General features: G+C 40.2%; 2 protein-coding genes across 16 annotated transcripts in view; one reads left to right on the top strand and one right to left on the bottom strand.

Moving 5' to 3' along the window:
* LOC110956487 (regulating synaptic membrane exocytosis protein 1-like) overlaps window positions 1–26,623 on the bottom strand; it is a 238,001-nt gene that overhangs the window by 120,682 nt on the left and 90,696 nt on the right. For all 15 annotated transcript variants that reach the window (XM_051959565.1, XM_051959571.1, XM_051959574.1 and 12 more), the window contains exons 2-3: window positions 10,733–10,916; window positions 6,895–6,969 (exon numbers count right to left, since the gene is read on the bottom strand). In XM_051959565.1, coding sequence (XP_051815525.1) covers window positions 6,895–6,969; window positions 10,733–10,893 — 236 coding nt within the window. In that variant the 5' untranslated portion in view covers window positions 10,894–10,916. The remainder of the gene's footprint in view (window positions 1–6,894; window positions 6,970–10,732; window positions 10,917–26,623) is intronic.
* asrgl1 (asparaginase and isoaspartyl peptidase 1) lies at window positions 13,770–26,271 on the top strand. The gene is made up of 8 exons (XM_022201999.2): window positions 13,770–15,140; window positions 15,260–15,307; window positions 17,844–18,039; window positions 20,156–20,298; window positions 20,633–20,787; window positions 21,724–21,845; window positions 24,166–24,276; window positions 24,726–26,271. The coding sequence occupies exons 3-8, from the start codon at window positions 17,853–17,855 to the stop codon at window positions 24,938–24,940; spliced, it is 933 nt and encodes a 310-aa protein (XP_022057691.1). The 5' UTR covers window positions 13,770–15,140; window positions 15,260–15,307; window positions 17,844–17,852; the 3' UTR covers window positions 24,941–26,271.

The following is a 26,623-nucleotide window of genomic DNA, read 5'->3' as shown; positions in this document are numbered from 1 at the left end:
TATGAGATAAAGCGCAGAGTGTAGAGGAGTGAAGGAGGCAGTGAAATAAAAAAAAATAAAAGACAGAACAAAAGATAAAGAGAAAAAAGAGAGAGAGGGTGGGATGGAGGGAGGGATGAGGGAGATAGAGAGAGACACAGAGAGAGAGGAGGGACAGATGGAGAGAGCACCAGAGCCAACAGCAGAGCTAAGTGGGTAGTGTGCTCCCCAGACAGCGCTCCATATGGCCTGGCAATGCCATACACAGCCAGGCAGCACAAACACACACATATACACAGCATGTATACACACACGTACCCAAATACTCCTCCACACAAACAATCCAGTTCGCACACGTAGTGCATATTCACACATTAATTACCATGTACCCACACATGTAGAGAGCTCAGTCTGAAGGGGGATTTTTAAAGTTTATTTGTATAGGGACAAGTATATAGCCTGCACCGCAGCTCCACACCACAACATTTAGAGACAAGGCTCGTTTGCAATGCACATCCCTGCAACTTCCACTCTTTCAAAAAATCACAAAACCATTTCATCAGACATGCTGAAATCCTATTTAAGGGCTCGAATTTGCTAAAAAAAAAAAAAAAACTACTGAAAATTTTGTATTAGCTTGCCATGTTTGCAGCAGAGATTCATCCAGCTCGAAAAGCTGCACGTAAATTTTCAAACACAAGCAATGAAGGGGAGCGCTTGTTTGGTCTGTGCACAGTTTTTCGGTGACACTCCCTTCAGCTGTGTTCACTGATTTATTATGTGCACTTTTTATTTGTGTGATCTGGAATGAAGACATGGCAAGAACCGCTTCAATGTTTTTAATCATCCCAACTGGTATGTTTGTCCAATACTGTGGCTGTCCATAAGGTGCTCATTGGGGTGGAAAACGAGGTCACCTTTGTCTTGGATTCACTCTATAGATGGATTCCAAACAAAAGATGTATGTTAGAATCTAGCACTGTGTGCCAATCACCAGGTTCCATTCAGCAAATTGTGTAGGAGTCTATATTCATGTTTTCCATTGCTTACGATAACATTATACACAATAAAGCTCAGAGATCTGGGGAGGTGGCAACATCGCTACAGTAAAGCCCTACTTGCAATATTTAGGCTCCTCATAATTAAAACAAAATGACCTGATTGCAATTATTTGAGCTGACTGAGATCACTTTGTACAATAGTTTGAATCTTTTCCAGTCACCTGTATAAAAACAGCTCAGCAAAACACAAATGTTCTGTTTCCATCACTTTGTCCACTTCATTTTCCAATATTGACACCCTCTTCTTCTTCTATGGTTTTAAATGCACCAACACAAGGTACTAACTTTAAATATACAAGCGACTGCATTTTTATTTTTTTTGCAGAGTCTGTAGTAGCTGATTATAAAGGATTGTATGGGAGTGAGTTTTTTAAGTGTAGGTGGTGGCTGCTGTAAGAAATGGGAAAGGCATCAGTAAATAAGTTGCTTATGTCTTCAACTATCAAAAGATCCAAAGAGTTCATTCTTTCAGACTTTTTTTCTTTGCATTAAGGAGCTGATAGGATCCCTTCAGTTGAAGCTCAGTCTCCTTTAAAACTATGAAAAGATCATCCAAAAAATATCCATGTGAGAATATTTCTTAGAAATTAAACTCATGATGAACACTCTCTCCAAAAACCCAGGAAAAGTGTGGAGTAAGCAGAAATAGACAAGTAACTGTGGAGAGAGTCAGTAATAATTCCATAGTTCAATTATTCTTCGACCAAACAAGTCCTGCTAATCTGAGGTTTGGTTAAAAAGCTAAGATCAAGTGTTTGCTTATGCTTCTAGACTTTTAGCAATGCTTCAGGCAGTCCAGTTACAAAAAAATAAGACCTAAATTATAATAAAAAATGGATGATCCGTAAAGGAGTCTCTAAATTGATATGGGGTGGCATAGTTTCATGTTTGTAAGTCTACATTAGGGTTACACATCAAATCACAGAATTGTCATTCTTTTCTGTTTACTACTTCATAAGAAAATCCAGTCATAAATAACAAAAATTACGTGATGCTCATTGTGCGTTGTCTCCAGTAAAGACGGAACCCTCTCAAACATACAGAAATGTGAGTGTGCCTCGTCCCTTCCAGATCCCCACTGTAGCAGAGACTCATGGGAAGACCAGGATAACAGCCAATCCCTGAAGGAAGTGAGGAAGTGACTCCTCGCCAATCCCAGGGCTCACCGAGGTTACTACGGGGCTGCTGGGCCATTGCCATGGTACCCTGCTATCAGGGGACACCTGGCCAATCATATTTGTTGATGTGAGGCGTAAACATCCTTACAGTGCACTGCATCCATGTTGCATTTACAGGAGCATTAAGGAAGGAGCAGGCATGGAGATGTCAGAGAACAAACATGACCAGTTTGCAACAGCACAAAAAAGGCATTAATTAACTGGTTTAATCAGTATTTGCTATATTTAACTGGGAAAGGATCTTCTACTGATACAGTGTGTTATGGAGAGTATGTTACCATATCAATATGCTGTTCAAATGGCATGTAATTATTTCAGTGGCTTGTCCAAAAATGCACAAACCTAACAACATCATCAACTCAATGCAAACATCAATATGTAAAATACTGCTTTATTGTCATGAAAACTTTATTACTGTAACTGATAATCTTCGGACATTGCATGAATTTCAATATAATCACAGGAAAAATGCTTTTTTAAAATCACTCAAGGTCATTAATAGCACACATTGTGGCATTGTGATATAATCATTTGGAGGCCTTGCATACAGTGATTAGCTACAGCTGAAGGATTACATGTTCCCCTACAGATTAAGAAACTTTTACAACTCCTGGTCTTATTAAAAGTTTAAAAACCCCAAGAGACCAATGCAAAAAGTACACAGGGGTCAAGTTTAAAACAAGCCACAGCCTCTCCACAGTGCTTTCTGATTGCCAGCAGCTCACCAGAAGTCCATTTCTGTCTCTGTTCAGCCGATCAACCTGACAAACGGTTGGCAAAAGCTGACCATCAGCAGCCAGATTTTCCTGCCCATTTTAGTTCCTACAGGTGTTACAACAATTCTGTGAATAAACGCTACGTCTCGAGAAATACACAACGAGCAGTGGATGTCTGCCATTAAGGGATTCCCTGAACAATCAAAATTCAGCTGGATGAATTAGTAGATAACAACCTCACCAGCAATTGTATAAACTAGAACAAGTTAAAAACAACTTCACAAGTACCAAGCTAGAAGCTAAAATACCATTGTTTTTTATTTGAATGTACTATTAATATGATACTTATAATAGAGCTCCTTTGAAGTTCTCTTGCTGTTAGCTGTTCAGCTAATTAGTACATCTGACAAATATTAAGAAAACAACAAAATCTGTCTTTTTGCTGTTGTGTTTTTTGTTTAATAATGTCTGCAGTATACATCTGTATACTTTGTGTACTTTCTATACTTTGGTACTGCGTACCTGTCACCCATTGTGTATTTGCGAATAGAAGAGTATTAAAGCCCAGTATTGTGAGAAGGTAACACTGAAACATCATGCTAAGCCTGCATTCAAACATTAGAACTATGAAACCGCTACGTTAGCAAACTGAGCCAAAGAGCAGATTTAAGATAGTAAAGTTAAACCATAGCTGACAAAAATGTCTTTTTCAGTACAAACACTGGCAAACAGTTATTTTTCCATTTTATTAACATGGCTCAATATCACAAATTACACATTTGCGATATTTCAAGGAGCCCAACAGTTTTCCAGATTTGCTGTGGTCGATATTACAGCCACTTTATAGACGTGAAATAATCTCTGTCCAGGCTCAATGTCCCTGGCAGGAAGAATACTAACTGTAGTGTCTGGTGTTCAAAGGAATAATGTGGGGAATACTGACAGAAAAAAGCACAGATTGTATAATGTTATAAATGGGGGCCATATTGTGGGATTCCTCAGAGAAGCAGATGTGCTCCAGCTGACTTATTCTGTAATCCCACCTCACTCACTGATCCAACAGTACACACGCATACACATACACACACGCATACAAACACACACTTCGATACACATATATAGTGCTCACAAATAGAACATAAACAAGCTTTATTCGTTGATCATTGTGTAGCCAAAAAGACATTACTGGCTGCTGGAGTCGATGTGAACAGAAATGCATGGAAACTTGCGTTTCAATGCGCAAATAGGCCAGCAGAGACGGAGGTCATCATATAATATCAAAGAGCAAAAATGACAGAGTCTGTTTCAAGGAACGTTGGCAATTGAAGTCTGTATTAACAACCACTGATCAAATAAGCAGTCTGCATACACACACATACACACACACACACACAGTGCTGAAGGAAAGATGATCACTGAGCGGTTCCATTATAAAGAATTGCTCCTGACCAACCCATCAAGCATCCAATCCCCACCAATTGGAGGTGAGATAGCAAGCGCTTTTTCAGAGAAAGCTAACCTCTAACCACCTGCACTCTCAATATGATGCTAGTTGGAAAGCTTGCAAATGAAGAGAAGCATTCAGTTTACGAGTTTAGTGGAATGTAGAAGGAAGAGGTTGGCACCACTGAAACCAAATGTAAATTTCCCAGGGTATATTTACATTTTAAAGTTAACTTGAGCAACAACCTCTTCGTCTGTCATCACATAAAGTCTCCGTGAACTTATTGCTGGCTTTAGTGGTCATTTTAAAGAGATACTTCAGCTTTGTTTCTGAGTTTTCTTCTGTCAAATTACCTTGAACCACCCAAGATTGTTTAGGCTTGCTCACAATTCCTTAGTGTCCTGATCTCTGACAAGAAAGCACATGCTAACCTCTGTAATAAGAAATTTCTTAGCACAATGCTGCTTAGGGATCACTGCTAACCTCGCTAGTAAAGATTTCATACAGTAACTGGTGATTGAACTCATGGCTATTCAAGAGTAATTAAGTCTTACTTTCACAACCCTTGGTATCCAACATAATCCTTACGGCTTTTCACCACTATCTGGCTGAAAAAGTCTATTACTTTAATCTGGTGCAAAGTGGAAAAAACATAGCGACCCTTTTTGGAGGTGTGCAACGGAAAAATTAAGATCCTCTAAGGGTCAAGCATCTTTGTACACTATCTCTGTTGATAGTGCTTCAGTTTGCTGTTGTTCATATGTGGAATCAGAAAGAGTTAGTAAGCAAGAACAAAGTCTCAGTCACAACAGTATCTGAACAGCAAAACTAGCCACAAATTGTACAAAAAGCTTTTGTTTCCACTAAAACCTTTTTGAAATCTTGTTATTGGTCAGTTGTATGGCTTCACCATGTGGATCTTTGAGATAAAGGATCACTTCGTGCATAACAGAAGAAGGTATTAAGGCTTACTGGCATCATCTCGTTTTGTGATTCAACTCAGCACCGTCAGAGTACATCGCTTATGAAACTAGAGACAATAGTACAACAGCTAGATCTCCTGAGTAAACTTCATTGTTCCTTTAGCAATTAATCTAACTATCAGGCAGCTACTTTAGAACTGGAACTGATTATGAATGGCATGCAAGCGTTAGCTAGCTCGCAAGTCACCACCACTGCAGAACACCAGCCACAGTACTTCATCAGTTCAAGCAACACATCGGTCAGTATGCACTAATGGTGTTACATTCCAGATTCTACATTGAAGTAGCTCACAATTTTTGGGTATCATCACAGAAGCATGAATCCACCCATCAATTCTTTCAAATCCACCTATTCAGTGAAATTTAAATGGAAAATATATGGAAAATACAGCTTGACCACAGAGCCTTTCAACAGTACATATGGCAGTATTCAGAAAAAAACAATCAAACTTTGTTGGTAAGCGTTGGTGAGTGTTACAGATTCAGATGACACCAAAGCTCTTTGCCTGCTGCCACACTCGTAGTTTCTTTCATGGGAGCTGTTTCGTCTGTGCTCACAAAGTAATCATTGTTTAAGAATTACAGCAATTACACCATACTGAAACCAAAAATCTTCAGACATAGAAACATATTTAATTTTAAAACAAAAACCGACTAAACATAAACTTCATTTGCCATTTCAATTTTAAGACTTTAGAAATGTGGATTTCAGCCTAAGTGTAATTTTTAAGCACTAAATGACACCCAGACTCATGGACACCTTGCTATAAATCATACTGCATTGTTTATCTGTTTTCCATGTGAAATTCCAGATGGATGTGAGAAGAATTCAAATTGAAACATGTCACACACACACAAACACGTGATAGAAGTCATTCCTCCAGACAAGCAATTTGGCAGGCAATCCAAGCAAACAGTAAGAAGCATCTGAATCCAGTCTTAAGCCAGCAACTCTACGGAGGACGACAACATCAGCTAGTCTAGTGACTCAACCGGCAATGGACTGGACTTATCAGGCTGTCACGTCCATCTTTACAGCGGAAGCTATGCAGTAGCTGTCTGGCAGACAGGCAGCTACTAGGCTGTGTGTGTTTAACAGGAAATAAAGTCGCTCAGGAGGTAAGTGTGGCTTGCTAAAATACAGTTTCAATGACATCAGCTGAGGTATATTTCCTAAATATAAATTTAAAAGTCTAAATAAGGTGCCTGTGCAATTCCTTTCCACTTAGAGTATCATACAAATTGCATAATAATGGCTTGAGTCACACTTGGAAAAGATAGTCACCACGCCGCTGGTTTATCTTTTATACTGTTGACTCATCCGAGGTGTAAACTGGATTTCACTACAAATACATGAATATGAGGCATACAAACAGACTCTTGATGGAAGGTTGTTTTGTGCGACTGAAATGACGCTAATGTGACGCAAAGGCAACTGTTAATTTGCATTTTTAACTCTTTGTGCCAGTTTTACTTTCCATATGAACTGGGTGGTATAGAGCTGGCAGTTAGACAACAATTGTTGTCACTCACCGGACGTCATTTTGCTGTGGAGGCTTCTTCTGCCCAACCAGGTTCACCGTTCTTGCTTGGATGGGCTTCTCTTCTCTGAAACACACAACGTTAGAGAAATAGTTAGTGCAACACTTTACGGTTACTTTGGTTTTGTTTCTAATACCTCCCCTGTTCTTTCAATTGCTAAGTTTACAACCAACAATATCAAGTTTCGATAATTCAGTTGGTCTCAAAAGGTAACTAAGTACAATTTGAAAGCGCTTCAGGATCCTGTAGACCTTTGTCTTGCTGTTGTAACTTTTACAAACTCTGACAGACATGTCTTAACTTTTCTTCTTGGCATTTATATAAGTTGAACAACTAAATATAAGCATTAGCCCACACCTGGTTTGATCTTACACTAGGCTTACATGCGAACTGCTAGCTTAAACTGATTGTAAATCATTGCATTGTTATCTGAGTAAAACCTTGTGTTTAAATGATGTTTACTCAAGGTGGTTCAGATAATGTTCTCACTCTTCATGAGTGGTAACAGAGGACTGTTGAAGAGACTACAAGCCACAAATGCTAAAAATGCAAACCAAATTTAAAACAATCCTCATTCCATCTCTCATTGCAGCATCTCAGATACATCCATGACAGGCCTTAGATAACAATGACATGTTTTCAGTATGTCCACTGACACATCTAGAGTGTGATTCAAAACCATCTCATCCATAAACAGGAACAGTGGACCCTGATCAGTCTGATCACATTGGGAACTCAAGAGAGAATTCCCCACCAACACCCACGCCAAACAGAAGACATGTCTTTTTATCATCAATACTGTGGGCACCCAGCTTGCGTACTATAAGACATTTTTGGCACATAAGGAATGAGGATATCTCTTGTTCTGGCTGATGTTCATTATACAATTGAGATCAAGGTAAATTTGACATCCGTGGGTTACCTTGGTAGCGGACACAGCATTTCTTATAAATTGAAGATTACAATTTTTGTCCACCTCTGTATGGTATGAAAATTATTTCAACAAATTCAGGTGCAGATTGATTTGAAAAGTCTGCACTGTGTTGACTTAAAATCAGAATGTTTGGTCAGCTAATATACTTTAATATTGTCTAAAAATGAAAGAAAGCCAACAAATGTCTGTCAGTGTGGTTTACCAAATGGTTAGTTGTGATGTAAATGTTGCATCATATTTGATAAATATGTACAAACCGATCTGAGTTTTAGCATTGCCACCAAGGCTAAACTGATAATATCAATTGGTTGATTATCACTTAATTCATCCACAACAAGAACGTTTTAGTGTTATGACCTTATGTTGCATAAAAATTGGTTGTAGATTAAAAAAGGCAATGTAATTGCAGGGAAAATGCTGGCGTTGAATTGGTCCTCTGTATCTGCTCATTCAGAAAACAATATAAATACAGTCCATTAGGGGTGCCTGCATAGCTCAATGGGTTAAGCAGGCGAACCATGTTTAGGGGCTGGGCTCCGACACAGCGGGCTGGGTTCGATTCCTGCTCGTGGCCCTTTGCTGCATGTCTTCCCCCAACTCTTCTCCCCATTTCCTGTCTCTCCTATCCAATAAAACCTTGAAAAGGCCAAAATAAATAAATAAATACATTATGGCTGTGTTGGCAGAGCTAACACATTTTATAAAGACTGTACAGGACATAAATGGCACAGCTGCATTACAGTTCATCTTGAATCCTAGTTCAGAAAAAACAGCAAAGCGCATGACGCACAGTAACAGTAAAAAAAAAAAAAAACATTCTTGAGCATTATGGTTTACATACAGTGTATGTATGTGTATTCTGTATTTAAGGTGAGGGCAGTAACATATGCAAGCTTTCTGAGATATGAAAATAAGGGTTTAGGTTTACAGACACACACTGTTCATTATTTCCAGAGAGTAAGGCTACACTTATCCCTCCATTGCTTCAGTGAAGAGGGTTATCCTACCTGCTAAACCTAAGATGCACAGTTATACTATTTGGGGCTATTTAAAGTGAAAATTTATGTTTAGAATGCAGTAATTGAGTACTACTAATTGATTATAGGTATGTAGCTGTGCCATGTTGTCTTGCTTTAGCTATCCATTTTTGTATGTGGGTTTTGGGCATTAAAAGAAGATTGTAGCATTGTTTAAATGTTTTTTTGTTTGTTTTTTTTTTTACCACTGGAGCATTGTTTCTTTACCTACAATGAAGCTGGCATGCATACTGTGATCCTGTATCCTTTAATATCAAGAAAACTGACATGTGTATCTTAAACAGCTCAGAAGTGGACTGCCTCTCTGCATTACAACCCACACTACCCTACTCCTAGTACACTCACTATGCATGTATTAGTCAACCAGTGCAGCTTTTCAGTGCAGACCCAATCGTAAGGACACGCACACATACACAAACATACACAGCTTTTCTACAGCAATCTCCTTCCAAACAGTAGTGAGAGGAAACGGTGCCGAAGCCAATATAGGTTATGACATGTATGTGCTGACAGTCTGCCTTATTTGCAGTCGTTACACTACGACATGAGTGAATCCACGGCTCTTTAATACATTACTGAAAATGATGCATAGCCACTTAGAGCCGGAGCTATATATTGGACATTTCCTTCTTTAGATGCAATGAATCGATCTTCCGTTCCAGTGCTGGGCCATCAGTCCGCACAGAGGGCTTAAAATAGAACAGGGACGTAAAGCTTGAGGAGCGCCTCGCTTAGGTGGGTCGTTCTATCTATCTATCTGCACAACTATGCATGCAGCTTCCATGCAGACCATGCAGAAAACATGAGACAGGCACAGTTTCAAGCTTGATGCATTTTCTGGTCCTGGAGGAGAAGGAGGTGGACATGGGTTCATTTCTGTACTGATCGCGGTGACAAATCAGACTTTTCTCCATGCATATGTGGTGGTGATATTGAGGAGGAGGAGGTGGATGCACACAGTGAATATAAGTCACTCTTGATTCAAAATAAGATTACACAGGCACCTTTTCCTCCCCTGCTACAGGCCTACTGTTTCTATAACAGCCTGATGTCTGTTGCAAGAGCACTGGCCTACATACAGTGCATAAGGCTGGGAAAGGCTCAACCGCACCCCAGAGCTGAGAACAGCAGCTGTTGAGATGGATGCTGCACAGATAAAATCCAACAGGGAGGGCTTTACTTTCACTATTCTCAATACCAGGCTTCACTGAGCCTTCTGCAATTTCCCACTGCATCTATCAATGAAATATTTCAGCGACAGCACAAATACTCTGCACCGGGCTCAAGCGCTGGTGTGGATGATAGTGATGATATTAGTGCAGATGAGAATTAGTTGGTATTTTTCATCTCAGTGGAGTGTGACGCTCATGATGATGATGATGGTGATGGGGAATGTTGACACACCCCTTCATCCTCCAACCATCCCCTCCTTCCTGCCCCCTGAGCAAGTTACTCCTGATCCTGCACACTCTTTGGGCCTCTGATTGGAGCAGTGACAATCTGTGAACTGGATGTGAACCTAAAGCCCACACTGGCCTGTGCATGTTTGCTGTGGCACAGAGACCTGGACCCTATTTGGACCTGAGTGAGTGAGTGAGTGAGTGAGTGAGTGAGTGAGTGAGTGAGTGAGTGAGTTGTGTGTGGAGGGACCTGCAAGATGCATGCATGGTCAGATACAGTGGAGAGGAGCAGAGGTCCAGATGCTGAAACATTTCATCCGTAAGAGAGAGCAGGGGTGGATGGACTTTTTCAGAATGGAAATAGCCCAGGCCCAGTCTCTTTCTCACACTCTCTCTCTCACACACACGCACACGCACACGCACGCACACACACTATGTTTCTGTTTTCCCTCCCTTACTTTAACATGGCCTCCTCCTTTGCCTCCTCCTCCCGTTGCCGAGCCAGCACAGCCATGATGATCTTCCTCTCATCCTCCGTCAGATGGCTGAGGTCCGGCTCCGGGATGGCCGGGGCGACTGGTGGGCGCGGGCCGCCCCGAGGGCCCACCGAGGCGAACATCTTCCCCACCACCACCACCTTCCCTTCCTCCCTCCCTCCCACCCTCCCTCCCCTTCCTCTTCCTCCTCCTCCTCCTCGCCTCAGTCGGGATCACCGATAGAAAACCCGCTGGCGGAGCCCACGGATCACGACATGGCCCACGGACAAAACTGAGGTTGGAGCGACTGATGCAGAGTTCCCATGGCGGTGGCGGGGGGCACCCAGGGCGGCGGCGGCGGCGGCGGCGGCGGCGGCGGCGGCAGCAGCAGTGTCGGTGCTAGCTGTTGTAGTAGTAGCGATGACTGTGACTGTAGTGCTTCGGTTCCCGGTTGCCGTTTTCAGCCTCTCCTTCTCCCGCTTGCTGCTCCGCTGTCTTCTCCCCCCACCCCCCTCCCACCGCCCGCCCGCCCGCCTCTCCCCTCCACCACCTCCGTTTTACGGGGAGCCCATATCACCGGCGGTCGGTCGGGATGATGGCATACGGGAGGGGGATCTCGTTTCCTTCCTTAGGGCCGGGCAGAGAGGGGGGTCCCTGAAGGCGGCTCGGGTCTCGGTCCGGTGGGCTGGCTGTTTGGCTGCGGGGCGAGGCGGCGACTTCTTGTTTTCCAGCGCCGCCGCTGATGCTGATGCTGATGCTGCTGTCAGGGAGACAGGACCGTCAATGGGACCGCAGCCCCTCAAGCGCGTTCACTTCTGTTGCGGCGGGAGCGCGCAGCCCTCATTTGAGAATGGGGGGCTCCACTCACCGTTAAGAAGCGCGCTCTCGGCAGCCCGTAGCACACATAGAGAATAAAGGGTTATTTAAGGGTTCATTGTGGAGTTTACGGAATCGCCCCCAAACGTGAAACCTGTAGTTAGCTATGAATCATTTAAACCAAGCCAAACCAAAAGAAACCAAACCAAACCAAACCGAACAAACAAACAAAAAAAACACGGTGGCTCATTTTTTGTTTATTTGTTGTTTGTTTGTTTGTTTGTTTGTTTGTTTGTTTGTTTTGCTTAAGCTAATTTGGAGAGATGAAATGTAGACATGGAGAAATTGATAATAATAATAATAACACTCTATTAATGCGTTTGAATGGTGTAATTGACAGGATTCTCCCTAATGGGGCAATATTAGCTTGTATACATAATCATAGATATATTCGAAGATACTATATTTGGAAAAGTAATAGATGGGTGGACAGAATGTGAATTTTAAAGGGCAAACATGAAAATTTTACCTGTAATTTACAAATACAGAGATGTTTTTCATCAGGTCAAATCTACCAAATAATCATTTCCATTTTATTGTTTTCAGTGAAGATGCAATTTCAGGTCTTTGCCCCCGAAATGAGCTGTGTTAAAGGATGAATTAATTAGTCTAAATATATTCAGAGTTTTTAAATAACAACAAAAATAGCCATCAATTATCACTTTAATTGAAAAAAAATCAATCCAGATTTAAGTTACAAAGTTACCCATTAACACATGGTGTTATTTACATGAATGTTTGTAAGTTTCACTTAACATTTACATTATTATTTATTCAGAAATTGAAAAGAACTGTAGGGAGGGAAAAGAATGTGATTTCTTAATGTGTATGATGCCGTATAGTTGTAATACCTTTTTGCTGAAAGAATTAAAACTGTGGGTCCCACTTCTACTGCTGATTTAATGTAACCTAATTGGCTCTGAAATAAAACAAGCAATAGTCTGGAGTTTTATACACCCATATAGTCACTGTTTTTGTGTATCAAGGAGTAACAGAGCAAAAGGTATATATTATGCAGTCAACAAGAAATGTAAATTGAGAAGACAAAGTGACAAGACAACAACAAATGAACAACAATGATTTCAAAACAGATCAGAAAAGGAAATGTAGGACTATGTGGCTCATGTAGCAGATTAAAACTAAAAATCCTATTATGAGAAAGAATGACTGAAAGTCTAAAGAATCATTTTCTAGTATTGTGTGAAACCCTTTACAGTAAGAGTGTGTGGACTCTCCTCCTCCCTCCCACCAATGATTGCGTGTTTGAATGACGCGCATCCCCCTTTTTCTCCCTCTGTCCTTCCTTCCTTCTTCCCCTCTCTCTCTTTCCCTCTTTGTCACTCTCTCTCCATTCCTTCCCTCTGTCCTTTCTCCTTATCCATCGTTCCAGCAGTGCGCGCACATACACACACACACACACACACACACACACACACACACACACACACACACACACACACACACACACACACACACACACACACACACACTAGTTCCTCATGCAGAGAAACAATCTGAAGGGAGCCTGAGGTCTACCACACAGCCATACACATGTATGGTTATAGGGTGACATTTACAGTATGTCAGTGTGCAACATTTTAATTACAGGCTGTGAGGTCTGGAGAGGGATTCCCAAACGTCATTGTCATTCACATACAGCAGGTTCAGCCACAGATGGGAAGCGTAGATCACTCAAAGTGCACAGTACAAAATCGTGTGCTAAAGCGGACTAAATTTAGAAACAAAATTGCTTGAATGGTCTATTTTTAGACACTGATCTAGATTTGGTAAAAAAATAAATAAATAAATAAAAAATTGAGTTCTTAGGTACCAAAGATCTTCAGCCACAGTTTGTGTCAGAAATTAGAATCCGAATCAGCTTTAATGGCCAGTACACAACATATAAGGAATTTGGTTTTGGCTGTTGGTGTCAGTCTAGGAATAAGGAATAAGAATAATAAAATAGTTATAGAAAGAAGAAGAGAAAGAAGAAAAAATAAAGAAAAAATTATAGTTGTAATAAAAAAATTAAAAAGCATATAGATATTTACACATCTGAAAAGAATATATAAACACAGTTGTGCAAAATGATAAATGAGCAGCTTTATATACATTTATATATAATAATATTTTGTACAAAAATTAGACTATGACACATTTTCTGGTCCCCTCTAGGTCTCCACTGAGTGTGTTGTTGACCATCTGAGTTAATGTCAAACAGCATCACTGTGAGTTTAGAGTGAAATCCAACATCAGCTATGATTTGTATTTCAGCACCATGGTCAGCTCACTGAACAGCAGCCATGCTTCCATGTGGTAAAAAAAAAAAAAAAAAAAAAGTAGCACAAGTTACTGCAAGTCTGGAAGCAGCATGTTGACAGAACAGGCATCAAGAGAGGACCCAGCCTTAACCAAAAGTAATTCCCACAACATTACTCTGGGCGTATACTTGCCTTACTTGCCTGACTTGTTCCAGAGCTTGGGCCATAGACGGCTGTGTATGTCTGGCACCAGTTCAAGGCAGCAATCTCAAATACTTTACACACCCAACTATCTCTTTTCCAGTAACTTTGTTTCAGGTATCTCATTTTTCAAGGAGGCACAGAGCAACTTGCTCCCACAATGGCAGAAAATGAAAAGAAAATAGAAATGTTAAAGACACTTTCCAACGTGTTTCCTGGGCTATGCCAGTTGAGTATGGTTGCTTGCACAATAATTACCTTTCACTGTGAAACCCAAAACACCCAGCACACTTAACGGTGTAACTGGAACAAATTTTCACACAAAACTTTTAATTTGGTCCAGTGCAGTAACATAAAGAGAACACCTGACATAAATCAGCTGTATCACAGGACCTCACCTCAGTCCTATCTAGCTTTCACCAGTGTTTAATAAATTATTTAAAAGCGACAAGCTGGCAAAAAGTGTTTTTGTGTTAACACAAAGTTTTGTGTCATTTGACAATTGTGAATATTTCCACAGACTCTAAAAGTTAGCTCCATGTGAGAACTGGGAATTGCAATGACCTGTGCATTAGGTAAATGGAATTGGGTCAGGTTTTCATCAAGTAACCCAAAAAATAAAGTGAATGAACCAAATTTGATTTCATATTAAAACACAATCCTTTTTAGTTGTAGAGGAAAACAGTGTTGTCTGAGTGGAATCAGGAAACACACCAGTACTACAACTTCTGTTGCAAGTAAATGGTGCTTGAAATGTTGCTGCAAGGCATATTATTGACTAATGTCTTTATTGGATTTTCTCGTTTGTAAAACAAACCATTGACATTTATTTGTAGTAAAAGCAAAGGAAATGTGTAGATTACATAAAAAACAAGAATTATGTAATTTACAAATATAGTCAATTCTCGCTCATTTTAGCTGTGAGGGGAATAAAACTAACACTGTAATCTTGTTCCGTTCATCAGCGGCCGCATTTTATTTTGAAGGTGTCGCTGTGATTTCCCGGAGGTGTGCTGCTTGTTTGTAGCTTTACGGCTGTGGTTGATATTTCGGTGAGTAACAGACATTTCAGGTGCTGTATGTGTTTTTAATTGACTGTAGAATTGGCAAAGAGTGTATATATGTAGGTTTGCTGTCATGTCGTCTTACATTCACTCCTCTATCTCCATAGGTATTAAAGCTCTGAGCTTTTATCGGCCCCACTAAGCTGCAAGAACAGGTCAGTCCAGTGAGAATGCACGCAAATGATGTAAATAGTCGGCTTTTAAATTAGCCTGGTTGTTTTCATCGAGTATTTAGTGATAGTTTGCAGTTTAGCGGCTAATTGTCAGACTAGCTGATCGCTACTACCCAAACAGCGTTGCTATACAGACTGTTTGAACCTGTCCGGCTTGTTGGTCACTGCGTTATTTCACGTGTTGTCGTGTAAACTGTCGGTGTATTCACTGTGACGGCATGGTGTTCTTTAAAACGTGTTCTAATGTGTTCTTATGCTGTATTAATAAAGCAGCTCAGGCTGAGTTACTGCACCACGAGGCGGCGCTACACAGAATCCAACTGTCATTACACAGTGAAAAAACAAAGATGTCGTAGTTTGTTAAAGTTTGACGTTATTTTGTGGTTAACCAAAGAAACAGCTGATGTGTCAGAGCTGTCTTAATAGCTTAGCTGTACACAAGTGTTGAAATAGAGAGGTTAGTTTAGAATATGCAGACAGAAGCTTGTTGTCTCTCTTGACTACCACGCCATCTAGCTTGTCATTATTTCACAGGAAGCCGATCAGTGTTTCTGTATTTTTGTATTTAACACCAGAAAAGATAAAAAGAAATGTGAGTGTTTCTGAAATTCTTGTTATTCATGACACAATCAAAATATGCTCATAAACAGAGCACATTCAAATATTTTTTTTGTCATTATTTGAAGAGTTTTTCTTCCGTAGTGAAATTTTTGGTACCCTTGTGTCTCAAATGTACTCATGTTATTTAAATTCTACGATTCCACAATTTCATTTAGTACATGCTTTCATCCAAAGCAACATACATCTGAGAGTACATACAACACAAGCAAGGATCTAGTCAGGAGAAAACAAACTTGCTTAAAGCCATAAAACAAGTTCAAGTGTGATAATAGGAGCATGGTGTCAAGTGCAGAGGTGTTCAAAGAAGAGCTGTTTTTTAGTCTTAAAGACTGGGAGGGATTCTGCAGATCGAACAGAGTTCGGTAAGTCGTTCCACTACCAGTTAACCACAGAGGAGAAGAATCTAGCTATCCATTGGCCCTGTTGTTGTGGTTGTATCAGACATCTTTTGTTGGCCAGGCGAAGACCTGAATGAGAGATTTAAGGCAGGAGGCAGCGGTTTTCTTTGTAGTTTTGTACGCAAGTGTCAGAGTTTAGAATTTTATGTGGGCAGCAACTAGACAACTAGTGAAACAATCTGAACTGTAGGGTGACATGATCTGTTTCTGCATTCTGGATCATCTGCAGAGGTTTGATCGTGCATCTGGAGAGGCCTGCCACTAAGGAGCTGCAGTCGTTGATGCATGATAACAATATCGACCACAGAAATGCATACCTTAGAAACTACTCCAGATTTTAATCAGTAGAGAGTGTTGTACGTATTTGGTCTGACTGCAGATGTTTCAGTTGCTTGCTCATGGGGTCAGTGGTTATGTGAAACTATTCCAAAGTTCTAGCAGTGCTAAATCCATTATTTATAAAGACCTTGGCTCCTGACCTTTTCTACAGAGATTTATATTAAAGATAGTTTTTATTAGTTCTCATTTTCTTCAGCATGGCAGTTTAGCCTCTATGAGCAAATGATAGGAGTGACGTACCAAAAATGAGTATTTGGCATACAGTGATTTGCTGAGGAAAAATATTAATAAAACATTGTGCCACCCCAATGCGAGTGGTGTTCTTGGTCTTACTACCTTTGTAAAAATTGTCACCACTGGGCCCAAAGGAAAAATCACCAGCTCCAAAATGATAGGAAGGAGGAGTTCATTCACTCAGGCTTACAAGACATTTTCCTTTATCAAATGGTCACAAATACCATGAAAATGTGTTGATTTCTGTCAAATAAGGTACAACAGGGTCATTGCTTTTGTTGACAGGTCATGCTTGTTGACTTGTACGTCACTCTTCAACAAGGGCCCATTCTGAGCACAGAAAAACCCAGATATTTTGACTGTGGACAATGTAGCAAGACAAAAAATAAAAATAAAGGCAAAGGGAGGAGAGTATGACATGCAACAGAGGTACCCAAGTAGAAAACCATCCATTGAAGCTGCAGTTAAAGTATGCAGTTATAAGGCTGGACCACGTCAAGTGTGTTAATTAAAAGAACAAAAGGGACATACTGAATAACAGCTCATAATTTCACTTGAAATGTTGCAAGCTGTTTTAAAAGAAAAAAGAAATGAAATACTTAATGGCCACATTGTAATAGATGCATTTATTCATTCAGAACATCCAAGGTTTTAGCCTGAGGTGTTGCAGTTCTGCTGCAGGGTTCCTATGGAAAAACACATTGTGAGGTTTGGGAATTTTAATCTTTATCTGTTTTCTCTGTACAGCTGCTGTATAACACTATTCCAACAACCAGACACTCCAAATAACAGTGCGTCATCTTGGAGTCCAAGCAATGAAGCACAAATAGAAGCCATATTTTTATACTTTTACAGACTCAACTTTTTTTACTCTAAAAGATTTACCAAGCTGTATTTGAAGGCAGCTAATGAAATTTCCTTCTTAGGTGCCTGACATGTTGCCAGTAGTGGTGGTCCACGGGGGGGCAGGCCATATCCCAAAGGAGCGGGCAGAAAAGTCCATGGAGGGGGTGTGCTCAGCAGTGCGGGCAGGATATGCCGTCCTAAAGAGAGGGGGCAGCAGCATGGACGCTGTGGTAGAAGCAGTGACCCAGTTAGAGAATAACCCCGCCTTCAATGCAGGTAATGTAAAAACACACAGTACTGTAATGTGATGAACTCAGTGTAGCATAATGTCACTTTCTATAAACATAATGTGCTGTTCATCCATGTGAGCATTTAACCAACCTACTGTATCTGTCAGCCTAAAAGCAGAGCTGCTGGGTGGTTGCTCAGTTGTGTCTTATTGTCTCCAACACCAAGTCAGTGGCTTCCAGTTTAGGAAAAACTTTTACCAACACAGGTATTATCTATCATTTCCAACATTTAACAAGGTACACAGGAAAACGAACTACAAAGTAAGATTAACGGGTTCGTGAGGTTTTTAATTCCTCAAGGGTGTCTCACTTTCAAATGACCAGTTGTCACCAGTTCTTTTCCTGATGATGATCAGTAGGAGCGATGCAGATTTTCACCTGAGAGAACACACGATATCTACAAACACGTTCAGCAAATGTCATGTATTTAGTATGTTTAGTCAGTAATGCAGAAAATGTATAAATATGTTTTTTCAATGGTTGTGATTTGCTGCAAAGTCTGTTTTACACTGCCCGCACTGCAGCTAATAGAAGTCAGATTAGAATATTGAATAGTCTATTGGCATTTATCAAAGAGAAAACTCAACAAACATTAATGTAATTTGGCCCAAAAATATCTCCGAGCTTGCACTGTGATAAAGAGGATCTTTCAAAACTTGAAAAAATATAGGGAAAAAGAGAAAACATACACTAGAGTGTGAACCACCAAGCCACCATGCAGCCCAAAATGAAATCAATTTGTAGATAATACTAGTAGACACAGAAAATACTATTACTGGCTAAGATATAGTAATATCCAGGTAGTTTTTGTCATTAGTTCTCCCTTTTTTATTTATTTACATTCTCAAAATCATTTGCAATAAATTATAAATGTTTCAAATCCTACTCTGCCGGTGTCTGTAGTAATCAATTTAACACTGTGACTGTGGTCGTGTGCATGTTTTATTCATGTGATCTCACTTTTTTCGACATCGATCAAGGTGCTGGTGATGTACTGCCGGCTTCATTCAAAGACTAGATGGCTGTACATGTCTCATGATAAATCAACCAGTGTTTGAGGTCTCATGTTGCTTGTTTGTGCTCCCAATTTAAAAAAAAAAAAGTCTTTCGTGAGCACATTACACTCTGCACTGTAACGTGAGCGGTTTTGCTCAAGGCCTTAAATGTAATTTTTGAAAGTTTTGGTTTTGTGTAAGATTATTGGCTCTGATAGAAGGACATAGCCAAGAGGTGAAATGTAAAGTTCAACATGAACTTTTGACACCTAAGAAAACAGTGGTTGGGAAAGGAAAATGCATTTCATTGTACTTGATAATAACTTGTTTTTTAATGCTTTACCTTGTGATGTTTGTGGCTAGTAAAGTGCAATCATTTTACAAGTTGGGTGAGTTTGTTTTTTCAACTTCCGAAGGTGGCAGAACAGAGTGAGTGGCATTAAAATATGATGTTAGTGTTTTCTTCTTTATGTTTTGTTTCCCAAGAAAACACTTCTAGTGGTAAATCGGCAACTTTTTGGAAAGATTTTAGCTCCCTACTTGCAGAGAGTTGCTAATACGTGAAGGCGCTCTCATGTGGCTGTAGCTCTCAGGACTGCCTGTGTCCAATGAGTGGGGGAGGGCCAGACAGACAGAAGTGTGAAGGAGCTGAAAATGTGTCTAAATGAGTCTCTGGAGAACTTACTTCTCCTCTGTCTTTGTTCTAAATGCACAAAAATTAAAATAACTTCAGCTTGACTCTTTACATTTCACTTCTGCTTTGAGTTTGCTGAAACTCAAAGTTCATTCTTTGCCTTCATTCTCTGTTGATACTTCCACAGTCCTGTGGAAGTCAGTTATGTTTATTTTGTTTGTATAAAAAATGTTCATGGCAAAACTACTTCGTAAATTTGCAGATGATTTAAATCAGGCTTTTAAAAATAGTAACATGGGCTGTGTAATGAATGGATGAATGCATGCTCTCTGCAAAAACCATAGAGATGAGTCATTCTTTATTTTAGATGCAGTTTATTTCCACCCACAGGCTAAATACATCCCATATACACCAAAGATTCTTGATCCCCAGAGACAACGGCGTATCAGATCATTTCACTAATTGTCTTTTAGGGTGTGGGTCCGTGCTGAACGTGAAGGGAGAGGTGGAGATGGATGCCATTGTGATGGATGGGAAAACTCTAGGCAGCGGTGCAGTGTCTGCAGTACGAAACATAGCCAACCCTGTCTGTCTAGCGAGACTGGTTATGGACAAGGTACGCATTCTGTATGATTTCATGATGTTTTTTCTGCAAATGGGATGGGTCAATCTTAACACTGTGTAACTACTAACACTTTAGCATCAACTACAAACTCCTGGACTTTTACAGAAATGTGTGATGCAGAGCACTTCTTTTATACTTAGTGTAGCTGGAAAAGCAGGCACACAGAATGTTGTGTTAAGAACCAAAATATCTTGTTATGTGTATGTTGAAGGGATAAAAATAACCGTAAGAATAGTTTGCTTGACCTCGCAGCACACTTCATATATTCAAAGCGTAAAACTGCTTTGTAATTGTTTACAGATGTCAACTGTGATCTTTACTTCAGACCAGTCATACGTGTCTCACAGCGGAGGGTGCCAGTAAGTTCGCCCGGTCCATGGGTGTCGCAGAAGTGCCCATGGAGTCCCTCATCACTGAGTACGCCCGCATGCGTTGGAGAAAGAACCTTGCAGCTGATGCCAAACCTGTGGAGTGCCAAATGTGAGACATTGTTTTCCACCTATAAACATTTGTTCCAAAAATCCTGTGATTGTTTCAAAGGAAGTTACTGAGATATGAGTCCTTGTAGTATGTAGCCTGTCAGAATATATCAAGAAACTTCTGTCACATAATGCACTTCACTGTTCTTCTTGATCCGTATGTAACAAAAGTTGGTGTTTAGAGGAGTATTTACCAAAGGACACATCCTCAGTCAATCTGCTGTCATTTTATGGAGGCCCCAGTGACATTGTGTTCAAAAAAGTGTATTTTCACAGCAAAACTGAACTTTTTGAAGACTTGGGTCTGTGGTCTCACTGGTGGGATGAGAGTCCGAGCAGAGCATCATACCCGACATTTTGTAGTTTGTGGCTGACAGTAAGCAGAATTCAGCAGTCAAATACATTATGTAGGCAATGGACCAACTACAAAGTCCAGGCTGTGATGGAGGACAACATTCAGAGGGAATTTGAGACCGTTGTGGTTCTGATACATCAGCGGATTAATTTGCTTAATCTTCTTGGGGCTTTAGCTCTGCTGTGGAAACACTCACAATGTGCTGGAGGAACTTTTACCTCTGGGACTGTTTCTGGACATTAGTTCTTGGGAAATTAAAGTTCCTGGAACTTTTGGTGGAAAAGCACCAGCACTGAGCACACAAACTAACGATAGTAAAGTGGAATGTGCAATAGAAGTACACTGAAAACGTCTATAGATGTTTTGACAGGGTCTGACTGTGGGGCCATCATTGGAATTTGTTGTCACTGCTGTGAGTCTCAGCTGCCCCTACCGCAAAACATACGGACGTTACACAGACACTTTTTAAGTCTAACTGGCTGTGACCTATTACTCTAAAGGATTTTCTTGGTGCAGTGTTCCTCGTATGATACTAGTCATTTAGGGTTCTTTATAATAAAAACGGATTGTGTTGTTTTGCAGGGGGAAAATGGGAACAGTTGGAGCAGTGGCAGTGGATAGTGAGGGCAACGTAGCTTGTGCAACCTCCACTGGCGGAATGTTGAACAAAATGGAAGGACGGGTCGGCGACACTCCCTGCATAGGTCAGTCCTCTCCTCTGTTCTCTGTCTGTAATCATACAGTCAAGCCCAAATGTATTCCTACCCATGCCAAGCTTTGATTGATAGTGGCCTTATTTGATCACCTGGCTTCTTTTGGCTGGAAATAACAGAAACAAGTGACAGAAGATGTTCTAACACTGTGGATATGTTAATATTTCTTTTTTAACTGAAGCTACAATGTCCTTAATTATTCATATCCCTGCAAATGATTTCTGTTTTTGAGAAAACACAGCCTCTGTACCATTCCAAATGATTCTAGTTGTTGCTACCACGTCTAGTTCTAACACACCATCGAGTGAGAGCAGATGATGCCGTTGGTCTTTAGTCAGTTACTGGATAATTGCAAGTCATAGCTGAAACTAAAGAGCTTAGTGAAGACCCTCCCCTGCACACTGTGAGAGAGAGAGAGAGAGAGAGAGAGTGTTCAACCCCATGAATTCTGCCCATGACCAAGCATGAGAAACGAGAACATTACCATCTGGAGGAAAACATCAGGCAGTATGTTGGAACAAGTCTGGCCTTGGGCTGGATTGAACCTTCTAACTAGAGAATAATCTAAAACATACAGCTAAAGTGGTCAAAAATGGGTAAAAGAAAGCAATATCAACATTTTGGAACAGTCCAACCACAGTCCAGACATGAGTCCCTTTGAGAATCTGTATAGGAAAATGAAGACCGTCCACAGTTATACCTACAGTCAAATGAAAATTCACTATGAATTAAAATTTGGTATGGCTGTGAATAGTTTTGGCTTTAATATATGTTTTATCTAAGTCTGTTGTGAAGTCCCTTGAAGAATGATTGTTTCTGTGCTCCCAGTGTGTTAACCTTTGACCAGAAGAAGTTTGATATGTATGGTTAGTTAGTAAACAAAGCACACATGGTTAATGTTTGACTGTGAGCTCTGTGCTTTCCGACACAAAACATGCATTGTGTTGACTCATGTTAGTGTGTTTAATTTTTTAATTTTTTTTTATGTAGAAAGAAATAGCACATATTTGTTTTGAGTCTTGTCAAAATCGCGTCCAATTGATGTCAAGTGTGATGCTGAGCAATTCTTATTCATTCTGTCAGAGGTAGACAGCACTGCCTGGCCGATACTAATGACCTAATGCTGCATGAGTGCTATGTCAGAATCTGAACTGTGGTTTCACAAAATGTGTACACTGATGTGACATTGGTTAAATCATATTCCAGTTTAGTAAACGCCAGCAAATGGATTTTAGCCTGCGTGTCGGCCCTGTCTAACCGGTCACTATCAGTAAATGAGTGATTCGACTATCATGACTTGGCAGATTTTAGCCTCACTTTCTGAATCAGACGTATGAATTCAACAAGAAAGGCAATAAAAAGTTGAAAAATTCAGTCTGTGTTGTGGAATTGTGATTAAGGATGCAAACTCACAGAACATCGAAGCAAACATTTGAAGGCGGTTATCTTGTCTCTGGCTGTCTTTACGGAGCAGAATCTTCCTAATAATGTTTTCTTAATCTATTTATGAACCTCTTTTGCGTAAAAGCTAGTTCTTGTAGTAATGATGACTTTGGAAGCCAAGAATGGCAGACAAAATTGGATTCATTTGACAAGACAGCCAAGATCGGAGCAATACAGTGTCAGTGTTTTCTTAGTATCTGTCCTGATCTGTCCTGATCTTAGCACTGCTGGACTCTGAGGCATATTCGTGATTTATGCGTGAGGTCTTGTGTCTGTCCCACTGTCAAACCAACAAGGGAGTGAGGGCTGTGATGGAGACTTTATTCAACACTATTTTGTGCCTTGAAGCAGAAGTCCAGCTTCCTTTTTTATGACAATACATTGTTTCCAAGCATTTTATGCTGTCACTAAAACACGTCCCATTACTGCTTTTTAATACCATTTTGATCCCTTACGAACTCACACTTGGCACCGCAGCAGACATCAGTGAAGTCTGTGAGGGTTCAGTGGTTGTGCCTTCAGCCGTGATTATACACACTTTCAGACATGCACATGGTCAAAAGCTTTATGTCACACAGACCCTTGCATACTTGTGAATGCTGGTGTTAGGGTGGAGATTGGGATGGGGTTAGTAAGACAATGACTTCTACAATCTGTCCTGTACTACCTTGGTCCAGGACAGTATAAGAGTTTCATTTTGATAAATTTAAAATCTGTTATGGCTGCAGAAGCAACAAAGAGCGATTTATTACCATGAGTAGCTAAATAATGACTTTATTCTGTGTCGACCGGAAGTGTAAACAGGCAGCAGACTGCCAAAATAACGCTGAGCTTGTGCGAGGCTTGTGCAATGTTTTGCATTTAACAGGAAGTGGAGGTTATGCTGATAACCAGATGGGAGCAGTGTCAACTACAGGCCACGGAGAAGCCATCATGAAAGTTACACTGGCCAGACTCATCTTGTTCCACATGGAGCAAGGTAACACACACAACAGCTGTTTACCAGAGAATAGATTTTTGGTTCTGTTCCTGCTGCCAACGATCCATTTCTGTCGATACGTGATCCTTGGACTAACTGATAACAAATGATAAAAAATAGACAACTAAAAACACAAATGTTCACCACTGTGTTTTATACAAATGAGTTCAGGAGGACTCCATATCAGCAGTCGTTTCTGCAGGCATTCCTCTTTTAGCTCAGTAGATACGAGAGATGGTAGTGTGTTTTAAGGGGATGCAAAGGTGATGAAATGTCGCTTTAGTGTTGGACTACCTGTTAAAATAAGAAAAAAATGACTTCAGGCCCCTATCGCACCAAACAAAATGTTATTTTGATTTAAAAGCACAGAGTAGGTGACTGACTGTTTGACAAATGCTATCGAACCAGGCTTTTTATAGGAGTTTCTTCTCTCTGTTCCCCGTTCTCAGGTCACTCACCAGAGGCTGCCAGTGATTTGGGCCTGGCCTACATGAAGTCCAGAGTTGAAGCTCTGGGTGGGGTGGTGACAGTGGACCCACAGGGCCACTGGGCTGCTCGCTTCTCCAGCAAGCAAATGTCCTGGGCTGCAGCCCAGAAAGACATGCTGCACTACGGCCTGTACGGTGGAGAACACTTCACCCAGAGCATCGATGAACCTCTGTGACAGCGATTACAACTCCTGAGATTTACATTTTTTAGGGATGAGCTTTTGTATTGATGCAACCAAACACAAAGTATGTTAATAGTAGTAAATACTAATACAACTTTAAATAATATACAGTTGAAGGTGCACTGACAGAACAATCTACACACTTCAGATCTGGATAATCCAACTTCATAATTTCAAACATATTTTTGGTAAATATCAACGTTAAGACAATTAATTTTAACAAAATCAATCTTATGTAGATAAATGAAAATTCATTAAAACTCAGGTGAATGTGATGCAGCTTTAAAATCAAACTGCAGCCTGAGCTGGGTAGCATCTTATTGAAGCTGAAACTAAGTAAAACTCAGATTCATTTAGAGCTTCTACACTTGTTTTGAGCTTGAAAGCAGAATATTTGACACAATAGTCTTACATAAATTAAATGTTCACTTACTGGCATTTTCAACCACGTACCTGGTTTTTCTAGTTTGTTATATCTGTAGGGGCAGTGCTAAATAGATTCTGTAGCTTCTTTCAGATCAAGCCCAAAATGTTGCACACCATCCTATCTGTCAATCTGGAAAGACTACTGAATTTCCCGTTCTTTTTCTTAAAACTGCTGAATTAAACCGGTTTTAACCTGAAGTTATTTCTTTGATGTGGTTCAATGAAAAAAATATTTTCCTTTTGATTGTGTCACACAGCAGATGTTATTTAGCTATTAATGTAATAGTGGATTCACACAAAAACAATCAGCAGCTATCTTGTTAACAATTTTAGTCATTTTACAAGCATTTTATTGCTATTCTTTGTGGAAAACAAGACATGTCAATGTGTGAACTATAGCTGAGACAGTTCATTTGATATTTAGTAGGCCAAACTAATTTAGATTAATATATATAATATAGTAAATTCATTTTTTAACATAAGAATGGTTTTGATGGTGATCTTTAAATATGTTCCTCCAATTTCTTGTTGAGTTTTGTTGTTCTTTGTCAAAAATATGGCTTAAATTTAAAGATTTTGTTTTTCAATACCTAATAACACATTTATTTACAAGCCATGTTTTACTATTATTACTGCTGTTTAAAAGTCGTCTTTGTCTTATGTAATGGAGTACTTGAAATCTTTTTTAGAGTGCTGCTGATTTGAACCTCGTCTTTCCTCGTCACAGAGAATTCATTGCACATTTCGTACCAGTACTGTACTGGAAGATGAAACACTTCCACCACTCACAGAGCCTCAACTAGTGTTTGTGAAGTGCTGATGATCAGATGATGGTTGTTGATGCTGAAGCTCTGTGTTAGGGAAACACTGATGAGTACAATAAATGCCTCTGATCCCTGGACGGTGTGTGTTTCATGCTTCATTTCCCCCTAAAGTCTGTGTGTGGAGGAGCACTCACGTGTTAAACTCTGGCTGCACGTGTTCCATCCACTAGATGGTGCTGTTTGAATATGAATCAACCCTGAAAAACCTCAGCGCACACAAGTTTAAACTGTTCATGAGGTGATTCTCCTCCAAATGAAGCCATTTTGCTTTGATTTTTACTCTGTATAAAAACAGACGAAATGTTCAGGTGCATATCCAGTTTCTGTAAGTGGCGATTCTCTCCTTTACAGCGTCTTTGTAGGTTCATGAAGGCTACCGTTCTGTAATTGTTGTTCAGAGACATTGGCTGCACATGTTCCGTTCTGA

Source organism: Acanthochromis polyacanthus, chromosome 15 (assembly GCF_021347895.1).
Source record: "Acanthochromis polyacanthus isolate Apoly-LR-REF ecotype Palm Island chromosome 15, KAUST_Apoly_ChrSc, whole genome shotgun sequence".
Lineage (NCBI taxonomy): Eukaryota > Metazoa > Chordata > Actinopteri > Pomacentridae > Acanthochromis > Acanthochromis polyacanthus.
This window is presented reverse-complemented; position numbering and strand designations above follow the sequence as displayed.